This window comes from Octodon degus, unplaced genomic scaffold, assembly GCF_000260255.1.
Source record: "Octodon degus isolate 3935 unplaced genomic scaffold, OctDeg1.0 scaffold00204, whole genome shotgun sequence".
Lineage (NCBI taxonomy): Eukaryota > Metazoa > Chordata > Mammalia > Rodentia > Octodontidae > Octodon > Octodon degus.
Window position 1 is genome coordinate 587,488 of NW_004524780.1, and position 20,359 is coordinate 607,846.

The window sequence follows — 20,359 nt, forward strand, 5'->3', positions numbered from 1 at the left end:
AAAAAAAAAAATCAAGAGTGCACCCAGCATTGGGGAGGCTTAAAACAGAAGGATCACTACAAGTTCTAGCTACATAGTGAGACCTTGTAACAAATACATTAAAAAAAAAAAAAAAAGCACTGCAGAGAAAACTTTGAAGGCCTCCTGAGAACCAGGTTCCACTTCCCTAACAACTTCTGTTCCCAACTGCAAGTCTGCACCAACAAGGTTTTGAGCACCCTTCACCTCCAAAGGTGACTGTAGGCTGGGGTTCCTCAGTGCTCTGCTCCATTTGCTGGTTAATATCAAAGTCACACACCCCACAAGTCCAGACTGCAGGAGCAAGGGGCACTTCTGGTCATCAGCACTCTTAGCAGGGTGACAGGGTGCAGGCCACCATCCAACAGGTGACAACTCAGCTGACCCAGGAGCTAACCAACTGCCCAGCCTGCCCAGGAGTGAGTGAATGCCAACAAAAGCTTCCTCGGGTGCTCAACTATTAACACCCTTGTGGTATTAATTTTGAAGATTTCACCAACTGGGTCCTAACAAAGAACGTAAAATATAGTTCACTCTTGAAGAACACGAGCACTTAGACCCTTATGCTGCCTGCAAATTTGTAAAATATAAAATTTCAATCTATAAAAGGTAAATATGTAAAATATTCAAAATATATATGTATGATGAATTTATATAAGTGTATAAAACAAAGATGAATCTAGCAAATGTAATTTGAGCAAATATGATACATAGGTAAGACATTCAAGAATAAAGCCTTCTCACATTTGGAAAAAAAATTATAGACAAATTACAGTAAATACCACCCTGAAGGCCCAAAAGAAAAGAAGTGAGAATTGTTTCCTTGGGAATTGTTTTCTGGTAGTGAGAAAAAGTGGATTGTTCGGGGTATCAAGCAGCAATAGTGTCCACCTGCCAAGGCATCTGTCACACCCACGTGGGGACAGGAGCTTCAGGGGCGTCCAGCTGGTGGCTCAGAGGCGGAATGCAGTGGCAGCTTGGAGGACTTGGAAGTTTATGAGACAGAAGCATTTGGATTGGGAAAGATGGGGAGCTAGGCACTTAAAATTTCTTGTGCGCATCTGGTGAGAAGACAGAAAATATGCAGAGTGAAGCGCACATAAAAATTATTTTTAAATCTTTTGGAGTATTTGGAAATGTAAGTAATAAAAAGCTGGCTGCTTTATTACTAAGTTATTGTCAGCCTAACAGATACAGCCTTTTACTCTTGTACAAAGAAGGGATTTGGGTTTTCTAGAGAGGAGGGAGAGACGCTGCACGAGAGACTGCAGGCAACATGGGCAACCAAGGGTTGGCAGGGCCCTCCTTGGCGGAGTACACACTCTCCCACTTGCGGATCTCCTGACAGCCCCCAGGGCTAGGGACAGCACAGGAGAGGCCCCATTGTTCTCAAGCTTGCTGCTGCAGCTGTGAAGCATTGGGCAGACAACCAGCAGGGACCTCTGAGGGATTCTTAGGCACTGGCAGCCTGTGAGAGAAATGCTGCTTCTACAGCAGCAGCACACCTGGGAGTAGCCCAGATTTGAGGCTGTGATTGGTCCAAAATCATGTCTACTTATTGGTCTAAGTTCAAGCTTGCTGATTGGTCCAAACTCAAGACTCTTGATTAGTCCAAATTTAATGCTGCTGATTGGTCCAAATTTGAGCTTGCTGGTTTACCAAAGTGAGAGCCTGTGAATGGTTCCAACCCAAACCTCCTGACTGGTCCAAATTCAGTGTTGCTTATTGCTCCAAACTCAGTGTAATGCCCTGCCTGGCCCAGGATTGGAGACCACCAGACTTGTGTAAAGGCAACCTGGTGCATCACCACTTCACTCAGGGATACGCTGTGGGCACACTGCCCTTGAGGACCTGGGGACACCCACAGTGTCATCCAGCCCGGCACTGTGATACTCTTCAGGGGTATTAAGGATAAACATTCAGGTCCCTGAAGTTTGATATTTAGAGTAAAATTTTTAAAAAATCAAAACATTGTTGAAGAGGTAAATATGCCCATTTTATGTCTCAATCTGTGTGGAAGGGGAAAAGTAAGAAGAGTCTGCACCGGAGCTCAAGAGGCAGAAGCACTCCTGTGCAGGGCCTGGGGCCATCCGGCATCCAGCTGCAGCCAGCTTGGGCTCCTAACGCTTGCCCCACCACCATCACCACCCATCACAACCACCACCAGAGCTGCAGGGCAGCCCAGAGGAACAGGAAGGTGCAGACCCCGCTGGGCACAATGATCTTTGAGGGACCTGCTTACCTGGTTTATCTGGACAATTTCAGGATTTATATTTATATCTTATCTGCTCTCCAGGAAATAAACCTCAACAATGTAGCCACAGCTTTGACTGTGGTGGATGGCGCCTGTCTGAGAAATTTCAGAAATGCTTCCTCTTTGTGGGTTCACCTGCTAGGGCTGCCACTGCCTCATACTGGGAGACTTTGGCACCCTCCAAGGCCTCAGGGGATCCCGTACCAGATTCTGTGTCCTTTGGGAGCTAGGAAGTGGCCACTGTAGTGGCAACAGAGCATCTCAGCCATCAGATTCTTGGATAGCTAAGTCCTTGAGGCTAGAGTAGAGCTGCTTTCACTCTGTGCTGCAGCGCCCCCTATGGGGGGGATGTCCCATCAGAGTGGTTGTGCCTACTCCACACGTGGCTGCTCAGTGTGTCTTGGGGTGCTAGCCCTGTGACCTCTCAGTCCTTCAGTGAGGCTTGGGGTGGGAGTTGTTTGGCATGGTAATGGGGACTGAAGGACCTTCACAATGAACTATATCCATAGTCCCTTTTGGTATTTTTTGACACAACATCTTAGTAATCTGCTAAATTCCCCACACTGGACTTGAACTTGAATTTTTTCTGCCTCAGCCTCCCAAAGTACTGGGATTATGAATGTGCACCACCATACCACTATAATTTGCTTACTGAACTATGTCAAAAGCCTGTCTCCTGTCTTCCCTTCCCTTCCTTTCCCTTCTCTTCCCTTCCCCTCCTCCCTTCTGGATTTTAGGCAATGTTCCCCACCTTTTCCTTTACATACTGTACTACATGATACATCATCTTCCCTAGGACCAGTTTTTTTCAAGGGTGCTGCCACGTGGCAGGGACCAGGAACCATGGGGAGAGACTCCCCGGTGGTTCGGGCCCCTGGTCATGGGAGGGCATAAGGAGCATCTCCAAACTGTACCTGTTGTTGCAGGCACCCGTGATGAGTCTGTACTTGTCTGCCAGGCAAGTGTTGGGACATTTTGGTGGCAGCATGTAAGGTAGGCAGCCAGACAGATTTGCGATCATGTTCAGTAGATCTTCTGACACAAAGCCTGAGGAATGAAGACCAGTGCATCAGCGCACTATATGTAAGAGCAAACCTGCCAAACAGAGTAAGCGTTCTAACATGGTTCCACGTGTGGCTCTGGTATCTGAGCCAGGGGATCCCATGGAATCGAGTCACTGTTTCAAGAAAATCTGCATCTTATTTTTAAGTTTAGGGCTCATTTAATTCTCCTGAGCTTCTTTCCTGTTAGGGAATGTAAAATTTTGTCTTTTCTTTTGACATTTCAGAGAAGTAGTCTGGGACCAGTGGGCCTCAGCCCCGCCGCACCTCTGGGTTTCCATGGCCCACAGGCACTTGCAGTGCCAAGACACTGTCACTCACAGTGAGACCTTCCCGTCTCACCACGCTTGGTTCTCAGAGGACAGTGGACAAGTGGCCTTCATCTTCTAGTTAAAAATTGCCTTGGTCAGGCTTGCTGACAACTTTCAGCTGTGCCTTTATAAACCTCTGCAGTTTTACTTGATCTTCGAGTCCTTATACAGCCCTCTAAGTTAGAGCTCAAGAAATCAGTCTCTTTCATTTTTATTTTTTTGCCAATTCTGTCACTCTTTACGTCATTCAATGTGAGGACTGGCAAGATAGCTCAGTGGACTAAGCACCTGCTTAGGCAAACACAGGGGCTGGTTTCGAGCCTCAGAACCACATGCCACTCCTGCCCCGCCCCCAGCTACATGGAGCCTGCCACTGAGACCCAGCGTGGTGGCACATGCCTGTAATCCCAGCGCTGTAGGATGAAAACAGGAGGATCACTACAAGTCCAAGCTGTATAGTGAAACCCTGTACCAAATACATAAAAAAATCAAACGAACAAAACAAAACAAATCACTGTAAGGGCTGTTTTATTATCCACTAGTAGGAACAATCACTGATTCCCCAAGATGTTTTAAATAAATCTTTGGAAATAATACCATAAAACCTTGGTTAACTGGGGCTGGTGAGATGGCTCAGTGGTCTAAAGCACCTACATAGAACAAGCTGAGCAAATCACAGGGACCGCAGTTCAATCCCCCCAGCACCACATGCCAGCCAGCCCTGCCCCCTAGTGGGCTGAGCGGCCCCCCCACGCACATAAATAAATAAATAAATAAATAAATAAATAAATAAATAAAAACCTTGGTTAACCACTAATGAGATGCCACTGAGATTGAGATGTTCAATACGAAAAATCCAGGAAAGAATGCATTCCATTTTCAAAGAGAAGAAAATCAAAGAAGCTCTTAATAAGAATAACAAAGGGAGTAATTAAACAAGATGCCGAACATAATCTGCGTTCAGTGACTAGGGGGCTACACACGTCTTACAGCGGCATACGCAAATCAAGTTCTCTAAAGGGAGCCGGGGGCTGCAGACACATAAACAACCAAACCCACTTCAGCAGAGCCAGGAGAAGAGCTATTACCCTGTGACTGAAGTGAGTGGGACGAACTTCTGGGGTCCTTAGACTTTTTTACATTATTATTATGACTTAAATATTCTAGGTTGGCTATGCTTTGAAGGAAAACGATTTTCAAATATCCTGTGGTATGGGGTTCTTGAATTCTGCCTCATGGCCTGGACCAGACACATCAGCCTGTTTTCCCTAAATGGCTGCACCCTGATCTGGAGGGCCTGGAGGTTCTAAGTATGCGCCTGGAGACCTGCATCTCAGGCACAGAGCACAGCATCCCTGTTACTATTTTATTTTCTTTCAAAGCCCTAGCCAGTCCCACAACAGAACAGGGGACCAACGTCCTTACAAACATTTTCCAACCACATGGTTTGAAACTAGAGCCACTTCAAGCTGAATGTGGTGGTTTGTCTATAATCCCGCACTCTGGGAGGGCTGAGGCAGGAGGATGAGAAGGGTGAGCCCAGCCTGGGCAACTTAACAAGACCTTGTCTCAAAATAGAAAAACAAAAACAAGGGCCGGGGAGATAGCTTGGCAGTCTAAGCACCTGCCTGGCAAGGACAAGCACCTGGGTTCCATTCCTGGCACCACATGCTATGCCAGCCCTATCCCTGGGTACACTGAGCCAGTCACCGAAACTGGGCATGGTGGCACATGCTGTAATTGCAGCACTGGGATGGCTGAGACAGGAGGATCACTACAAGTCCGAGCTGTGTAGTGAGACCCTGTACCAAATAAATAAATAAATAAATAAATAAATAAATAATTTAAAACAAGGGGACAGGATGTGGCTCATAGCTCAGAGCAGATGCCCTCGGTTGGATCCCTAGGATTTGGACCACACACAAATCCTACTGCTATACAATCAATTAAACTTCGCTGTTAAATCTAGGAAGTGAGACTTCCGGCTGACCCTGGACACACTTGACCCTGGTGCAGTCAAGTGTGTCCAGGGACTCAGCACTGGATGAAGGAATCCTGCATCTCACCCCGCCACGTGAGGAGCAAATGTGTCTCTGACCGCATCCCTCAGTCTTCTGTTCCCGTGCAAGTGGCCAGGGTCAAGTCCTTCTGTGTGGACTGGCAACAGCCTTGGGCGACAGATCTGCCCAGGCGTTGCCTCAGCGGTGCCCTTTGCTGGCTGGAACACTTCCTCCATGAGAAACGTGTTTGCTCTCGAGGTTAGTGCCCTGCATCATGACCCCCGGGGGGTAGGGGGATGAGGGAAGATGCCCACGTCACTTCACTCCAGAGAACAGAGCTGCTTCTCCGTGCCTGACCTGAGCTGCCGAGAATCGAGTCCCCCAGAGGAGCAAGGATAAGAAACTGGGACTGTTCTCAGGAAAGAAGAGCTTCTGTGTCCTGCCACGCCCCGCTCACTGCCAGCCTAGAAGCAGCCCTAGATGCCTCCAGCCCCCTGCACGCTGAGCACGCCCTCCCTGTGCTTCCGGGGCCGCACTCACCCGGGGGAGGCAGTGGCTGCATCAGCCCCAGTGCCTGGATGGAGGCTTCCGTGATCTCCGCAGCTCGGGAAATGGCTCTGCTTGTCGGCTCGGGGAGCTTGGAAAAAGACAGCAGCTGAGATGGGGAAGCAACGTCCCTCTTTCTGAGATTCCTGGGGCAGGAGATAGAAGGGAAAGCACATTTACAGCCGCTTGGTTCTTAGTCACCGGTTAACTCAGCATCTAGTGATGACAGTGATGAAGTTGTTGCAATTCCTAGGGCCGGCAAGATAGCTCAGCGGACTAAGCACCTGCTTTGGCAAACAGCAACAGAGGGTTCGATTCCCAGTACCGCACGCTGCCCCGGCCTCACTTCCAGGTGTGCTGGCCCCTGAGTTTGGGGCATGACGGCACATGCCTGTAATCCCAGCCGCTGGGGACAGAAAGATCAATAGTGAAAACAGGAGGATCACTACGAGTCCGAGCTGCCTAGTGAGACCTTGTACCAAATACATAAATTAACATTTTTTTTAAAAAAGAAAGAAACTGTTGATTCCTACCTGCAGGGTTGCTGAGGTCAGGTCAGTAAAAGGAATGGAGCACAATGTCTTGAGTTCTTTTGGTACCAGGAATTGAACTCAGGACCTTGTACTTGTCACGCAGGTGCTGTGCCACTGAACTATATCCCAGCCCCCATCACACAACTGTCAACAGTGCACAGATGTTAAGTGATGCAGGGAATGGCTGCCACGTCTCCTTGACCTCCCATGCCTGCCCTAAGTTGATCTTCGCAACAACTGTTTGCTTCATATTAAAAACCCAGTCACCTCCAGAGATGCGAAGTGGCTGTGTCCAGGCTGCGGGGGCCTAGACCTGTGCAAGCGTTCCTGCGAGGCCTCCTCAGCCTGCTGTGCCCTTTTCCCAAGGGACCCAGCCCTTCTGGATCTGTAGCAGCCCCAGCCGCAGTGTATGTGGGAGAGGGGCAGGGGGTCACAGCAGGGGGATTCTGGGTTCCTGAGGACCAGGACAGAGGTGATGTTGGTAGTGACCTTGCTGTCCCCTGGGGGACCAAGGCATTGCCTGTACACTTGCTTCACGGACTCTGAACTCTTGGGTCATACGTGACATAGGCACAGGCCAGGCCCAGTGGTGGACAGAGGACTCCAGGCACCTGCCACCCACCAGCCACCTGAGCTGGGGCACTGCAAGTGGGGGTCTCTCAGTGCATCCCCAGAAATGTTGGCGTACCCTAAAACAAGGTCAGTTATGGCAGGACCTGAAGGTGGGGCCCATGGGGGGGTACTGTATTGGAAAGATGTACTTTAGGTAATTCCACACTGCCCTGCAAACCTCTGGGGGCTGGGTTGCAGCTCAGCGGCAGAATTCTGTGTCTCGTGAGCCAGGGAGTGTCTCTGCATTACAACTGACAAGCAAGAGGGGCCTCTAGAGCTCCTTCCCCTTTCCCTGCACTAAGTCTTAGAGAGGGGCCCACTTTTGATTGGGATTTTAGCCTCTCTTAACTAGAAAGTCTTGAACTACAGGTTGGATTCTGGTGCTTTTGCTCTGTCTTTGGCTAAAGAGAGAGTCTGAGATTCTTTTCTTTACGCCTCCTGCAATGATACAGGAAAGTGAGTCTCTCCCACGAGCGTGGGGCTGGGCTTTTAGGTGGGGCTGCCAGACAGTTTAGGAGGTGACAGTGAAGAATGAAGAGGGCAGCATGGGACAGCAGAAGGTAGTCGACACCCATTACTTCCCTCCTGCTCGGCCAGATTACCTTTCCAGGGAGGCATAGATGGCCCTGTCTACCGTGCGCACACTGGCCTCCAACACACTGTGAACGTGAGCATTTCTGGTCTTTCCTGTAGAACAAAACGACGTGCAGTAAGAACCCAGTCACACTTGCAACTCTCCCTCCAGTCCAGCAGGGGTAGGAACAACCTGGGGACCCAAAAGGTCACTGCACCCATGGACCTCTGTCCCTAAGATGGAGCGCTGGCTCCCCTCTCACAGTGAGCCTAGAACAGGCAGGGATGTGTCTACACTGAATTTCTCGCTGGCCCACACTGTTTCTCATGACCCCACTCGATTTTAGAATATGTCCATTAGTAACAATTTCTGCCTACTTGTGCAATTCATGGAAGATGCATTCTTCAAATATGCCAGCAGTGTCTGCGATTGCTGTGATCAGATTTTATTTTGTCAGCACTCAGACTGGCAAGTAGGTCATGACCCCACCTCTGAGTCTGGACAAGTGTTAGGAAAGTGACAGGGAACATTGGAGAGGCACCCCCTCCTCCTGCCACTAGGCTAGCTTTTCTGTAACCAGTACTTCATCGAGAGAAAAACATTTATACCTACAAGTAATGGACAATAAGAATGCTACAAACATTAAATATCTCCATAGAAATAAAATTACTTTTGAACAGGTAAACCTCAGCCTGGTAGGTGGGGTGGGCCCGCAGTCCCAGCACTCCAGGAAGCTGAAGCAGGAGGATGGCCAGTTTGATCCTAGCCTGGGCAACTTAGCAACTTTGTAAGATTTTGTGTCAAAATAAAAATGAAATCATGGGCTGAGGATGCAGTTTAGCGCAAAGGTCCTGTGTCCCATCTCCAGTACAGAAAGGAAGGAAGGGAGAGAGAAGGAAGGGAGGGAAGGAGAATAGGGGATGGAAGGAGAAAAGAAAGAATAGAGAGGAGATAGCTCAGCAGCTTAAGCATCTGCTTGGCAAGGGTAAGGTCCTGAGTTTGATCCCCAGTACCAAAAATAAAGAGGAAAGAATAGAAAAGCAAATTTCAACTGTTTTGGACATAAGTGATGTGATACACCAACATTCCAGAGCACACGTCAAGTCCACACAAGAGCCCAGCAGAGCTAAGTCAGCCAGCAGCATCTCCCTGAGCGCCTTCAGACGATGCTGGCGCAAGCAGAGACAGGGACTGGAAGCTGTGAGACTCATCAGCCCCCGAGTCCCCAGCAGGGTGCGGATGCCAGGCCCACTGCTGGGCAGGCATGTGCAGGAGCCTCACTCACTTTTCTCCTGGTCCCTGACGCCCATTAGGCTGCCTCCACGGCCAGCTCATTGCTGCTGCTGAAGTCAGCTGTGTCCCCTTTTTGACTGGATTCACCAATCACTGAGGGTGGGGGCGAGGAGCTCTCTGACCTTCTTCTGGGTTCAAATCTTACCTCAGAGACTCAGCAACTCCATCCCTGCTGTGTGCTTTCCTGGTCACTGTCTAGGAAGCTGGTAGAGTTTGGAGGCCTCTGAGGGCTATGAGCTCTAGTACCAGGCTGTGCGCTCAGTCGCACCCGCTCCCCCCATCTCCTGAGTGTCACCTGTGTCATCCTCTCCCAAACGTCCATCTTCACCTTGACTTCTGCTGAGCCCACCTTCCTCTGCCCCACCTGCATCGCTGCCTGGAACATGCACCTAGTCACGTGGTCCAATGAGCATGGCGTGGCCACTCCTCCTTCCCTTCTGCGCATGTGCCCAGCAGCATCATGTCTTCACGCCCCGTGGGAAAGGCTCTGCTGCTCCTGCATCCACTTCCATCTCCTGGTGCAGCTGGCACATCGTGCTGGCACGTCCCCACCTGTCACCGTTCTGTGAGCCCCTTCCATGCAACCTGTCCCCTCCAGTTTTTCCTCAGATCTGAGCATGACGCTCGAGGGAAGTAGCTGACTCAATTCCTAGAGCAGGAGATGTCGCCACCACTCCTGGCTCTCCCTGAGGGACTGCTCCTGTTGGAGGGTGATGCTACTCTTTTAGGGAGCAGTGAGCCCCAAAAGTTCCCCCAGGTTAACCATGGCAGAGAAAGAGAAGGAACCCAGGACACCATGAGGTAAGAAGATAGTGCATTTCAGGCAAAGAGGGAAGTTGCCCGTCTCCACAGCGTTTATATAAATGCAACAAGGAAAATGAAACAAAACTGAAAAGAAAGCCCAGATGTTCAGGGCCCTGAGCCACACACCTCACGGGCCCCCATGCCTGTTACCCTTGGCTGACTCTGAGCAATGCCAAGTGCTCAGAGCTGACTTTAGGACGGGGCTTCGATCTTCTGTTTACTGAACTCCAGTGAGCTGGAAGGAGGCCTACTGACTTTCCTTTCTAAACAAATCTGCCGTTGGGGTCAGCCCATGTCTCCTCTTGCCAGCTACACCCCTGCTCTTGTTGTTCACGTGCGTCTTGCTTTCTCTCCCAGCAGCAGCCTGCCGGGGCCGTCTGCCAGAAGTTACTGACATGGCTCTGGATTCTGCACAAATGCTGCAAATGCATCTTGGACTGAGCTGAGCAGAACACAGGATACAACGCCCCCAGCCCCCTCCAAAGCAAGCCTTCCAGAAGGGACTTGTCTCACATGTGCCTAGAGCGACAGTGGCCCATGCATTGGATTTCTGGGAAACGTTTAACTTTCATTTTAAGATTCTTTTATTATGGAATTTTTAGGCACTTAATTTTTTATCTTTGCACTTGGACCCTGGCCATGGGGTGGTGGTCCTGGGCACCAAAGCCTGTGGCACAAGTGCCATGAACCCCAATACACAGAATCGCCTGGCAGCGTGTTGTGCTGCACGGGCCTAGGTTTGCCACGTGGTACAATACAGCTGATGAAAATGAACCTTCTGAGAAAGTTTATTGTCCTATTTGTGCTGACCCAAGTGAGCTAATTTGTTGTCAACTGGTTTAAATAAATAAATAAATAAATAAATAAAACTTTTTTATACCATGAGCAGAATCTATGTTCTAAATGAGAAATTCACAAAGTTAACAAGTACCCGGACAGCTTCAAAATGCCCCAAGGAAAGGAAAGCCTGTGGGTATAAAATGCTTCCTTAGGTGCTCTCTGCAGCAGGAACCAGGACTGGAAGTGGATGAGGATGGCCGGGGCTCGGAGCTGGTCAGTCCCTGCCGGATAGCAGCCCCAGCCCAGGGGTCAGCAGGGGAGGGGCCACGTGGTGGTGGCCCTACAGGAGGCCAGTGTCCCACCAGTGCTCAGCCTGAGTAAAGAGCACTTCCAGGGCTTGTGACTTTTCTCTTTTAAATATGGAGTAATTATTTTACCCAGTGTGTCTCGGTAGCTTTCTCAGCCTAATCTCACATGATAGCTACTGATCCTAAAACAATCCTGCAGATGTTAGCGGTTGGAAAAACGAGAAGGAACAAAGTACAAAAATACAAAGAAAAATATTCATATGTATGAATAAAAATGAAATTGTTTCATTCTGGCATCATAGGAAAAATCAGTTCATTTTCAGGAAGAATTTTATTTTAATCTTTCTAAACTTAAGAATGTCATTTTTTGCTTTGAAAGGCATGCTGAAGCACGCACTAAGCCAGGCGGGGTGGTACAAGCCTATAATCCCAGCTCTTGGGAGGATGAGACAGGAGGATTACCACAAGTTCAAGACCAGCTTGGGCTACAAAGGGAGACTCTGTCTCAAGAACCAAACCAAACCAGAATAGAAACAAAACATGTAATAAAAAGATCCTAAGGAACTCTCAGGAGCTACCAGTACACTTTCCCTTAGAGTAGGAAATGTAACTTTCTTCACAAGGTCGAAGGACTATATCTTGATTGCTACTTACCCCAGAGGAGTCCTCTGCCTCTCAAGATAAAAAGGAGGAGAACTCCGGCCCAGACCACAACCAGCGTGACAGCCGCCGCTGCAAGCGTCCGCATCCTGAGGCTAAAACGGGCACACAGGCGCACAAGCTCTCACTGGCTGCACGAGGTTGGCCCGGAAGCAGACCCCCCCCCCCCGCTGCCTCTCGGGGGTGCTTGGTCCTCTCTGCAGGGGCTTGCCCTCCAATTGGGGACCCGGCCAGGCACAGGCTGGGCCGACCTCGAGGGGTGGCACTGACTGGAAGCTGGATCTTTCCCTTTTGATAGCTCAGTCTCCAGAATATCTCAGCGACCACCTCCTTTACTCGTCAGTCATGCCAAACAGTGTGCTGAGACAAAAGTAATTACTGGGAATAAAAGAACCTCTTTCTCCTGTGTTTATGAAAGTGGAGAATCAAACCTCCCACCCCCTATTGAGTTTCTCACAGCACTCTTATTCTCAGAAAGTGATTTTGGAAGTACAGAGCTGGCGAGAGAAAGCCGGCGATTCCAGCGCCATCCTTTCTACTTTCTAAATCTTTGCTTTCGTCACCGCAGGCTTTCTGCAGCTGGTTTGGAACCCCAGGCTTGGAGCTCTGGACAGCACCAACAAGGACCTCGGGTGGTGACCTGGGGGCAGATTCTTCGCGGACTGACCCAGGACAGCGTTCTAAGACTGAGGAAACAAACCTGGCTCTGCCAGGAAGAGGGACCCATACTCACCCCTTGGCGCCTTGGTCACTATGCAGTTTCACTAATAGATTTCTCTTGAATAAAAACCTAGAGTTTCCTAGCCAGCCCTTTCCCCCTCTTGGTGGCAGATACCCGTGTGCTCAGATGAGCAGCCTGGCTCCTGACTGCGGGACTCACTTCTGTCAGGACTCAGTCACAGCCACACAAACTCTCAGTCCACACTGATGTACACGCCGGCTGTCAGGAGGTGAGGTGGCCGCAAGATGCTTTGGGCGTCACTGTTGAGCCAGGCTGCCCAGTGGCCTGCTGGGCGGAGAGAAGGGGACACGTCACAAGGTCGACAGGATGCCCCGCCCTCCTGGCCAGGCAGTCTCCTCTCTCACTTCTCAGAGGAAAAAAAAGACATTCATCCAGCATTGCTAAGAGGATTGGGTGCTGCCCTGGGCCCTGAGGTGACGCCCAGTGATTCTGGACCGTTCCTGAGCCCTGGGCCCTACAGGTCCTTGGAATAAATGAAGTGCTGACCCCTCACAGACCCAGCTGCCACCGATCCTCACACTTGGACTCCAGAGCCCCTACAGCTGGCACAGGGCCATCCTTGTGGTGCAAGGACAACTAGACTTGTGAAAAAACATCCTGCAGTTTGACGTCAGAGGACTCACACATCAAGTGCATCTCTTTAGCTGCTCTGCGGAGCGGGAAGGACGCCTTGTTCCTCCCAGCAGCTCTCTAGTAGTTCCGCGTCACCAGCTTGCCTCCTGGTCATACTGTCCCGGGGGGACCAGAGGGCCAGGGGTGGGGAGGGCAGAATGTCCCCAGGCCCAGAAACCAGCAGAATAAACAGAATCCCAGACCTAGGTCCTCAAGCCTGTGGACATCTAGAGCTACATTTGTGGATATCCAACCCTGCATGCGTGGCACGCTCTCCCACACACCCATACAATTCACCCCTGGAGTGCAGCCCTGGAAATAGGGATGTCAAGCAAAGTCTTCCTTGACCCGAGAGACGCATGAAGGTTGCACAGTTGTTTTTACTGAATGTACGCAGCTCCAACCAGAAATAGAAATACGAAAGACTTAAGAGGAATGCCATACTTTCTGATAAACCGGTGTCTGTCTGTCTGTCTGTCTGTCTGTCTGTCTGTCTATCTGTCTGTCTCTCTCTTTCTCTCTCTCTCTTCTTTTGGCTTTTTGAGACAGGATCATGCCATGTAGCTCAGGTCGGCCTTGAGCTCATGGCATCCTCCTGCCTCAGCCTCCCAAGCACTAGGGGTGACAGGTGTGCGTCACCATGCCAGACCTAAATTCAGTTTTCTATTGAGTGTTAAGACCCAATGCCTGACATGGTGCAGTGTTGTGGTTGTGGTCTGACGCTTCTAGGCATGACTGCTTGGCATCGCCTTTCCTCAGTGGAGCCGTTAGCTTTCAGATTTGATAAAATGCTAGTTAGCCTGACTACTGCTTGCCTTCACTCACTCATCCTCCCATGAGTCTTCTCTCCTCCTCTCCCACCCAGTTTCTTGGTTTTGCCCCATTTTTTTAAAAATGGTTTTTAGCTGCTGTTCGTGTAGTGAGTAAACTGTGCTGTTAATGAAAGCAGATGCTACCTAAGAAAGTGCGTTTCTTTACAGAGCTGTGCCAAGTCAGCCTTTGGGCCTTCTGCTGGAAAAGTAGAATCAAGCCTGAATTAAGGCCTTTTTAATTGTACCTGTTAGTATTATAGATGTGGGACAGTACTGCCTCATACATCCGTGAATGTAAAATATCTCATACCTGCTTTATGATACATAGTAGTGACTGTACTTCATCAGAGCTGTTTTTAATGATGTTACTCTAGAATGTTTTCTTTCCAGATGACAATTAAGAAGCTACTTTAAAAAAAAAATGGTGCCAGGTATCACAACAGCTAAAAAAAAAAAAAAAAAAAAAAGACCCAACACCTGGAGAAATGTGAACAAGTGTCCGCCTGACTTTTCTGAAATCCCTCATTCGCCACCAGGCGGCTTGACAACCTGAGAGAAGAAGTGTTTGGGCAGATTTGTAGAACATAAATGTGACATTCTTAAGAAGAAATCAAAAAAAAGAAGAAGAAGAAATCAAAGAAGACTCCGCAGCTTTGGTTGGGAAGGCAGACACGTAAAGAAACCCGTCTGCTCTGACAGCTGTGAACTCAGTCAAACAGGTGCGCCCCCAAACGCCTTTAGTGGGTTTCCCATTCACAGCAAGCACCATGCGTGCCCCCCTTCTCCATGGAGATGAAGCCCGCTCCACGTGGGCAGGGGACCTGGCCATGTGCTGAGCACAGGTCTGAGCCACCGTGAGCGCCACGCATGGTGACCGCTGCAGCTGAGGAAGGTGCCTGGCTGTGACGAGCAGCCTCCTGGGGGTGTCTGGAAAGTAACGAGGGCATGGAGTTCATCCACAGCAGCACAAAAGGAGGTGGAGCTCCGGTGGGGGGCGGGCGGAGGGCACACCCACAGCCTCTACTATAATGAAGTAGTCCATGTTGTGCTGGAGCTGCCGCTCCTCCTGCCTCAGCCTCCTGCAGACGTGCACTAATTCGCCTAGCTGCACACCCAGGTTTTTATAAGTGGTATGTGGAACCTGGGCTTGGTATGCAAAGAGAAGACAGAGGGTGTCTAGCCACTTGTCTTATTTTAATAAGAAATGATTACTGGCCAGGTTTGGTGGTGCACACCTATAATCCCAGCACTCTGGCAGGCTGAAGCAGGAGAATTGCAAGTTCAAGCCCAGCGTGGACAACTTAGTTATCAAGACCTTGTTTCGGGGGGGGGGTACCTGGTGAGGCAATGCAGTGCCCCCCAAAAGATTATAGATTTTTTTAATTTTAAAAATTATGTACTTTTAAAAAAAATCTATCCATCTATCTAAACTTTACTATCAAATCTCCTTTGGAAAACATTATTCTCTTCATTGTTATCCAGTAATGGTACTTTTTAAAAACTGACTTTTAAGATGAAAACAAAATGAAACTGTTGCCATTTTCTTCTCTTTAGTGGGTTTCAGCTTTGTAGGCCAAGGGAGGAAACGATGCATGCTCCTGCTCCTGCTCCTGCTCCGGGACAGGAGTTATCTCTGGGCAGGAGGAGCTGGAGGGCCCTCACACCTAACTTTGCTTCTTCTGTGGAGGAGGCTGCAGAGAATCCCAGCCCCGTGGCTCCTGTGAAGAGGAGGTTTAAGTTAAAATGAAAGAATAAATATCAGCCATGAATGCCAGTGGACGTGGATAAGCGTGACAGGCTGGTCTCAAGTCTCTGCTTCTTGGGGAGCCTTGAGATGCTGGGAGGAGTCAGGCCTGGTGACACACATCTGTCATCCTTGCACTCTGTGGGGCTGAGGCCAGGGGACCACAAGTTAGAGCCAAGCCTGGGCAAGTCATCAACTTAGCAAGACCCTGCCTCTAAGTAACAAAGAAAGGGGGCTCAAAGGCCAGCCATGTAGCTCAGTGAATTAAAGTGCCTGCTTAGGTAGATGCAGGGACTGGGGTTTGACTCCTGGTGTTCTGTGCCGGCCCCACCCCCAGGGGCGCACTGAGACAGTGATTGAGACTGGGCATGGTGGCGGCAGGCCTGTAACTCCAGCGCTTGGGAGGCTGAAAACAGGAGAATCACTGAGTCGGATCTGTGTAGTGAGACCCTGTATACCCGGTACTAACTACAAATAAACAAATAAATAACAATAAAAATAGAAAAAGGTCTGAGCATGTGACTTGGTATAAAGTCCTTGGATGTAGTCCCCAGTCCTGGGTGGGGTTGGGGGGGAGACTCCAGAGTTAGTGTAACAAACATGCCACACATGAGCAGATCAATGGAGGCGGGGCGCGATCAGAGGCTACGATTTCAAATATAACAAGAAATGATCATTATAAGCACGATATGCTAGACATGGGTCTCTTCCCCCCCACACCAGACGGGTGAGGTGTGGTGGGAGCCGTGGATTACGGCTGAGATGCTCACCAGCAGCAGACCTGGGAGCTGCACGTGACTTCCGGTCAATGCATCCGGGCACCGCCCGCTTCCCACGCCCCAGTCCTTCACTGTCTGAGCTTCTCCGGCACCTGCAGCCTTGAGAAGGAATCCCTAGCCCTGGTTTTCCCCAACGCTCATCTCTAGTTTTAAAAGAAAACTCAGGGACTCTAGTAAATTGCACTGACAAACAAAAATGGAAAGTGCACATCCTTATAAGTTATGACCAACACAAGAAACTAATAAAACATATGCCGGAGCCCACGAGTTAAGTCCCAAAGCGCCCTGCAGTCTGATTACCACGGCTCCCCACTGCAGGGAATCTGTGCCTGTATTCAACAAGTGAGCCGGGGGCTGCAAACTAGTGGCACATTTTATTGGTATCACAACTCTGGGCTCATTATAAAATCACGCAAAGGTGCAGTGCAGTGCAGGAACTGTTCATGTCTTAAGAAAATAATTGTAATTTTCAGCACGCGGCGGGAGCCACTCTAGCTGCTGTGCACGTATCTTCTGGCGAGGCTGTGGCTGTCCAGGAACGTGGGATCCAGGGAGGCCACTTTGGAGGCCATGAAGGCGTGGACGCAGTGCAGCACGGCCGGCAGGTCCTGGAACTCCAGCTCCTGTGGGAGAAGAGGAGGTGTGTGTCACTGTTGTCACACAGGCATGTTGCAGAAATAGTCAACAAGCTCTGGACTTGGGGAACCCAGGGATTTTTCAAGAGTAGAAATAAACATGGGCCACGTGCAGTGAAAAGTGAAAGGGAGAGTGGCGCTGCGGGACAGCGATCATCAGAGTGGACGTCCTGGGTATTATGACACTTGTTCTGACTATGGAAGCTCCATATTTTCTTGAGCCCGGCATAGGTCAGCATGCACTTCCCTGACTGTCCTCCAGGGGCTGGGGCTGGGGCTGGGGCTGAAGTCACAGGGGGGTGAGCTGTGCTGCGATCCCGGTGCCACTGTGCCATGGCTGTCATTCCTGCGGATCTGCGCGGTCTGTGACCTCACAGGGCCAGCACGCACTCACCCAGGCTGTACACGTGCTTCAGGTACAAGATCACTTGCGGTAGGACAAGCACACCTCTGAGTGAGACCCGGGTGAGGACCACAATGAGACAGAGACCTGGGCTCCCCCTGCTCCTGTTCCCATGCCAACAGGGAGAGATGATGGGGAGGGTGACACCCACACTCAAAAAGAAAGCACAGTGCAACTCTTGGACCTCCATTCTCCTGGCTCAGAGATCCTCAGTCATTACTTAAGAGCAAAAACAACAACTAGAATCATCCTTTCCCCCACAAACTTCCCACAGGAGGAGGAACCCATGCTGAAGTGACAAAATGACAATGAACCTTAAAGCCAAAACTGAGGCTACACTGCTTCTAGAAGTCAGGCTGCTTCTGGGGAAAGTAGTCTTGCATGCTTGTGGGATAAGAAGCGCTCCCCTCCTGCTGCCCGTACTGCCCAGCAGGAAGGGGGTCCTGAGCACACTCTCCTGCTTCGTCTCTCTTCTGCATCAGGACAACAAAGTTCCACTGGGACCAGGAAAGACACGCACCCCCCTTGAAAGGCCCGCCTGCCGGCCGAAAACCCGGTCAACGAACTTCAACAAAAAACGAACTGCCAAAGGGCCGCCGGGAAAACAACAAAAAAGCCGGCAACTCCCAAAAAAGAACACCGAACGGCCGGGGCCAAAACCGAACCCCCGGGAAACCCGGGCAAGGGCCCGGCAGTGTCCACGGAGGCCCAAGAAGTGGGAAGCTGTCTGCTCACCACCAGGCAAGATCACCTCGCCCACATCTGCATTGGCTGCTTCTGACCTGCCTCTCGCCATAACCCAAGGACGGAATCTGGAAGATGACTTGACCTCACAGGGAGAAGCCAGTGCACCCCCTAGCTTCCCCACATGCCTTCCTCTTAGAAGTTGCTCCTTCCCTGGGACATGGGACAGGGAGGCCAACCACAGTCCTCTTGCAGGTAGCCAGGATGACTTCTAAGAGCAGGGGATTGCATAGCCAAAGGAATGCCCACGCATGAGAAGGGACAGAACACATATAGGACTGGAAACCCACACCGAGAGTGCCCAACAGAGATGGGAAGGACTCTGCAGGGGTCCGGTCCCAATGTGCTTGAAGCTGCCCCTCGTAGTCATGAACGCAGGAGGCCTTCTTTCTTTCTGACAACTAAAATTGCAGCTCTGTAGGTAAAGGTGTCTTCGCCTTGCCAGCTACGCCGTCAGCTCCCTGGCTTGACCACTTCTGAGTGAGGATGGGGAAATGCGAGACATGCCCAGGAAATGCCCCTAGTGCCTACGTCCGTTCACAGGCACCCACACAGCTGGCTCAGTGTCACCTGCCCCATCATCTGGGGTACTCACAAGCTGCCCAAGCCAGGGCCTGACATTAAAACAGGCTGGGCCCATGGGTGTCCCCACATCCAGAGACCACACTGAAAAATCTTCATTCAGTTGTGACTCTTTCCCAGGAGACAGAACAACCAAATTGCTTTTCAGAAGAAAGGCAGGATCCCTGCAAACTTGATGCATGCCATGAGCCAATTTCTGCACATCTTCAAATAGTAATCACTGGCCTTCAAAAGGGAGCCTTGGGGAAAAGAAGCCACAGCATCCATATTCGTGTGCATCAGGAGCTTTATCTCATGTATGCAAGTTGGAAATTCTTTACAGATTCCCAAGACCTGCACAACCTACTGCAGCAAGAAGCCAATGGACACCAGCATCAAACCAAAAGCAGCACTGATCATTTCTGGTGTTGCGAGGTAAGGCCACACTGCAAAAATCTTGAAAAGTAATAGAAAAATCAGTGTGAGCACGCACCATCAAGCCGCACGCAGAATCTCAGGCCCTACAGCGGAAATCCAGGAATCTGACAGAAAAGTAGTCAGTGAGTTCCATCCCCACCTGGATACGCAACAACCAGGAGGTCTGATGTCTTTTGTTTTCAATTATGTCTTCAATTCTGCAATGAGCAGGAAAGAATGTGCCCTAGGGACAGGTATTACTTAAGAAAAAGAAAGCAAAAAATGCACGATATTTCCCTCTTTTAATTGCGTGGGTTATAGGCCAGGGATAAGGCAAGGTACCCACCCCCTTTCCCTGATGCCTCGGGGCCTCTGGAAACCAGCAGGTTGGATGCAAGCCCTGCAGAACTTCCACTGCCCACGCGAGGGCGCCAGTGGGAAGGACACAAACTGGAACACGCCGGGCTGCTCCAGCAGGGCAGGATGAGCAGGTAGTCTAGGCCCCCACACGAGATCCTTGGCTCTGCAGACGGAGCCGGGAGGAAGGTTTCTGCGGGACCAGTTAGGGGCACAGCCAGATGACAAAGCCTCTGCAAGCTGGAACTGCCAAGATCATGGCTCCACCCCTAGCGTGTCCAGGAGGAACCAGGGCCGCCACACCCCAACGGCAGCCCCGATGGGACCCTGGAGAAGTAGAAAGTGACTGACCTGCGCTGGCCAGCCACCAGGTCTTGGTGTTTTGTTGCTGTGGTGACAAAACCAGCACAGGTGACGTATCCACCTCAACTGAGGATCTTCCTCCCTGTGTTTGGACCAGTGGGATGGGGGAGAGGGGCTTCCATGGCTACACGTGTGAAAGAGTAAAGACCAGCGACTGTTTCGAGCAGAAGGAACCGAGCCATTGCTCTTCGTCCAGTGGAAGAAAGGACTGTGAAGGCAGAGCATGGCTTAGGGCACAGGAGCAAGGAAATCCGCAAAGAAGTAAGATAGAGAGGAGCTTCGAGCAGATCGGCGCCAAAGACGCAGCAGCTCTGCTGGCGGGCCAGAAGCAGTTTTTTAAAAATTGCTTCATAACAAATCAGTCTCTGGTCCAATTGCTCCTTTGACACGACCTATGCAATTCTTTGTTCAGGACATCACGAAGGTCCCGTCCAAG

At 50.3% G+C, this 20,359-nt stretch overlaps 2 protein-coding genes across 3 annotated transcripts in view; both read right to left on the reverse strand.

The window, feature by feature from the left end:
• Positions 1-12,793, reverse strand: part of Tpo (thyroid peroxidase) — a 29,102-nt gene extending 16,309 nt beyond the window's left edge. For both annotated transcript variants that reach the window (XM_012517670.2, XM_023704811.1), the window contains exons 1-5: positions 12,488-12,793; positions 11,749-11,849; positions 7,938-8,022; positions 6,185-6,336; positions 3,187-3,319 (exon numbers count right to left, since the gene is read on the reverse strand). In XM_012517670.2, coding sequence (XP_012373124.1) covers positions 3,187-3,319; positions 6,185-6,336; positions 7,938-8,022; positions 11,749-11,842 — 464 coding nt within the window. In that variant the 5' untranslated portion in view covers positions 11,843-11,849; positions 12,488-12,793. The remainder of the gene's footprint in view (positions 1-3,186; positions 3,320-6,184; positions 6,337-7,937; positions 8,023-11,748; positions 11,850-12,487) is intronic.
• Positions 12,794-16,798: 4,005 nt separating this feature from the next.
• Sntg2 (syntrophin gamma 2) overlaps positions 16,799-20,359 on the reverse strand; it is a 115,283-nt gene continuing 111,722 nt past the window's right edge. The window contains exon 17 of the mRNA XM_023704813.1: positions 16,799-17,066. Within this exon, the coding sequence (XP_023560581.1) occupies positions 16,935-17,066 (132 nt within the window). The 3' untranslated portion in view covers positions 16,799-16,934. The remainder of the gene's footprint in view (positions 17,067-20,359) is intronic.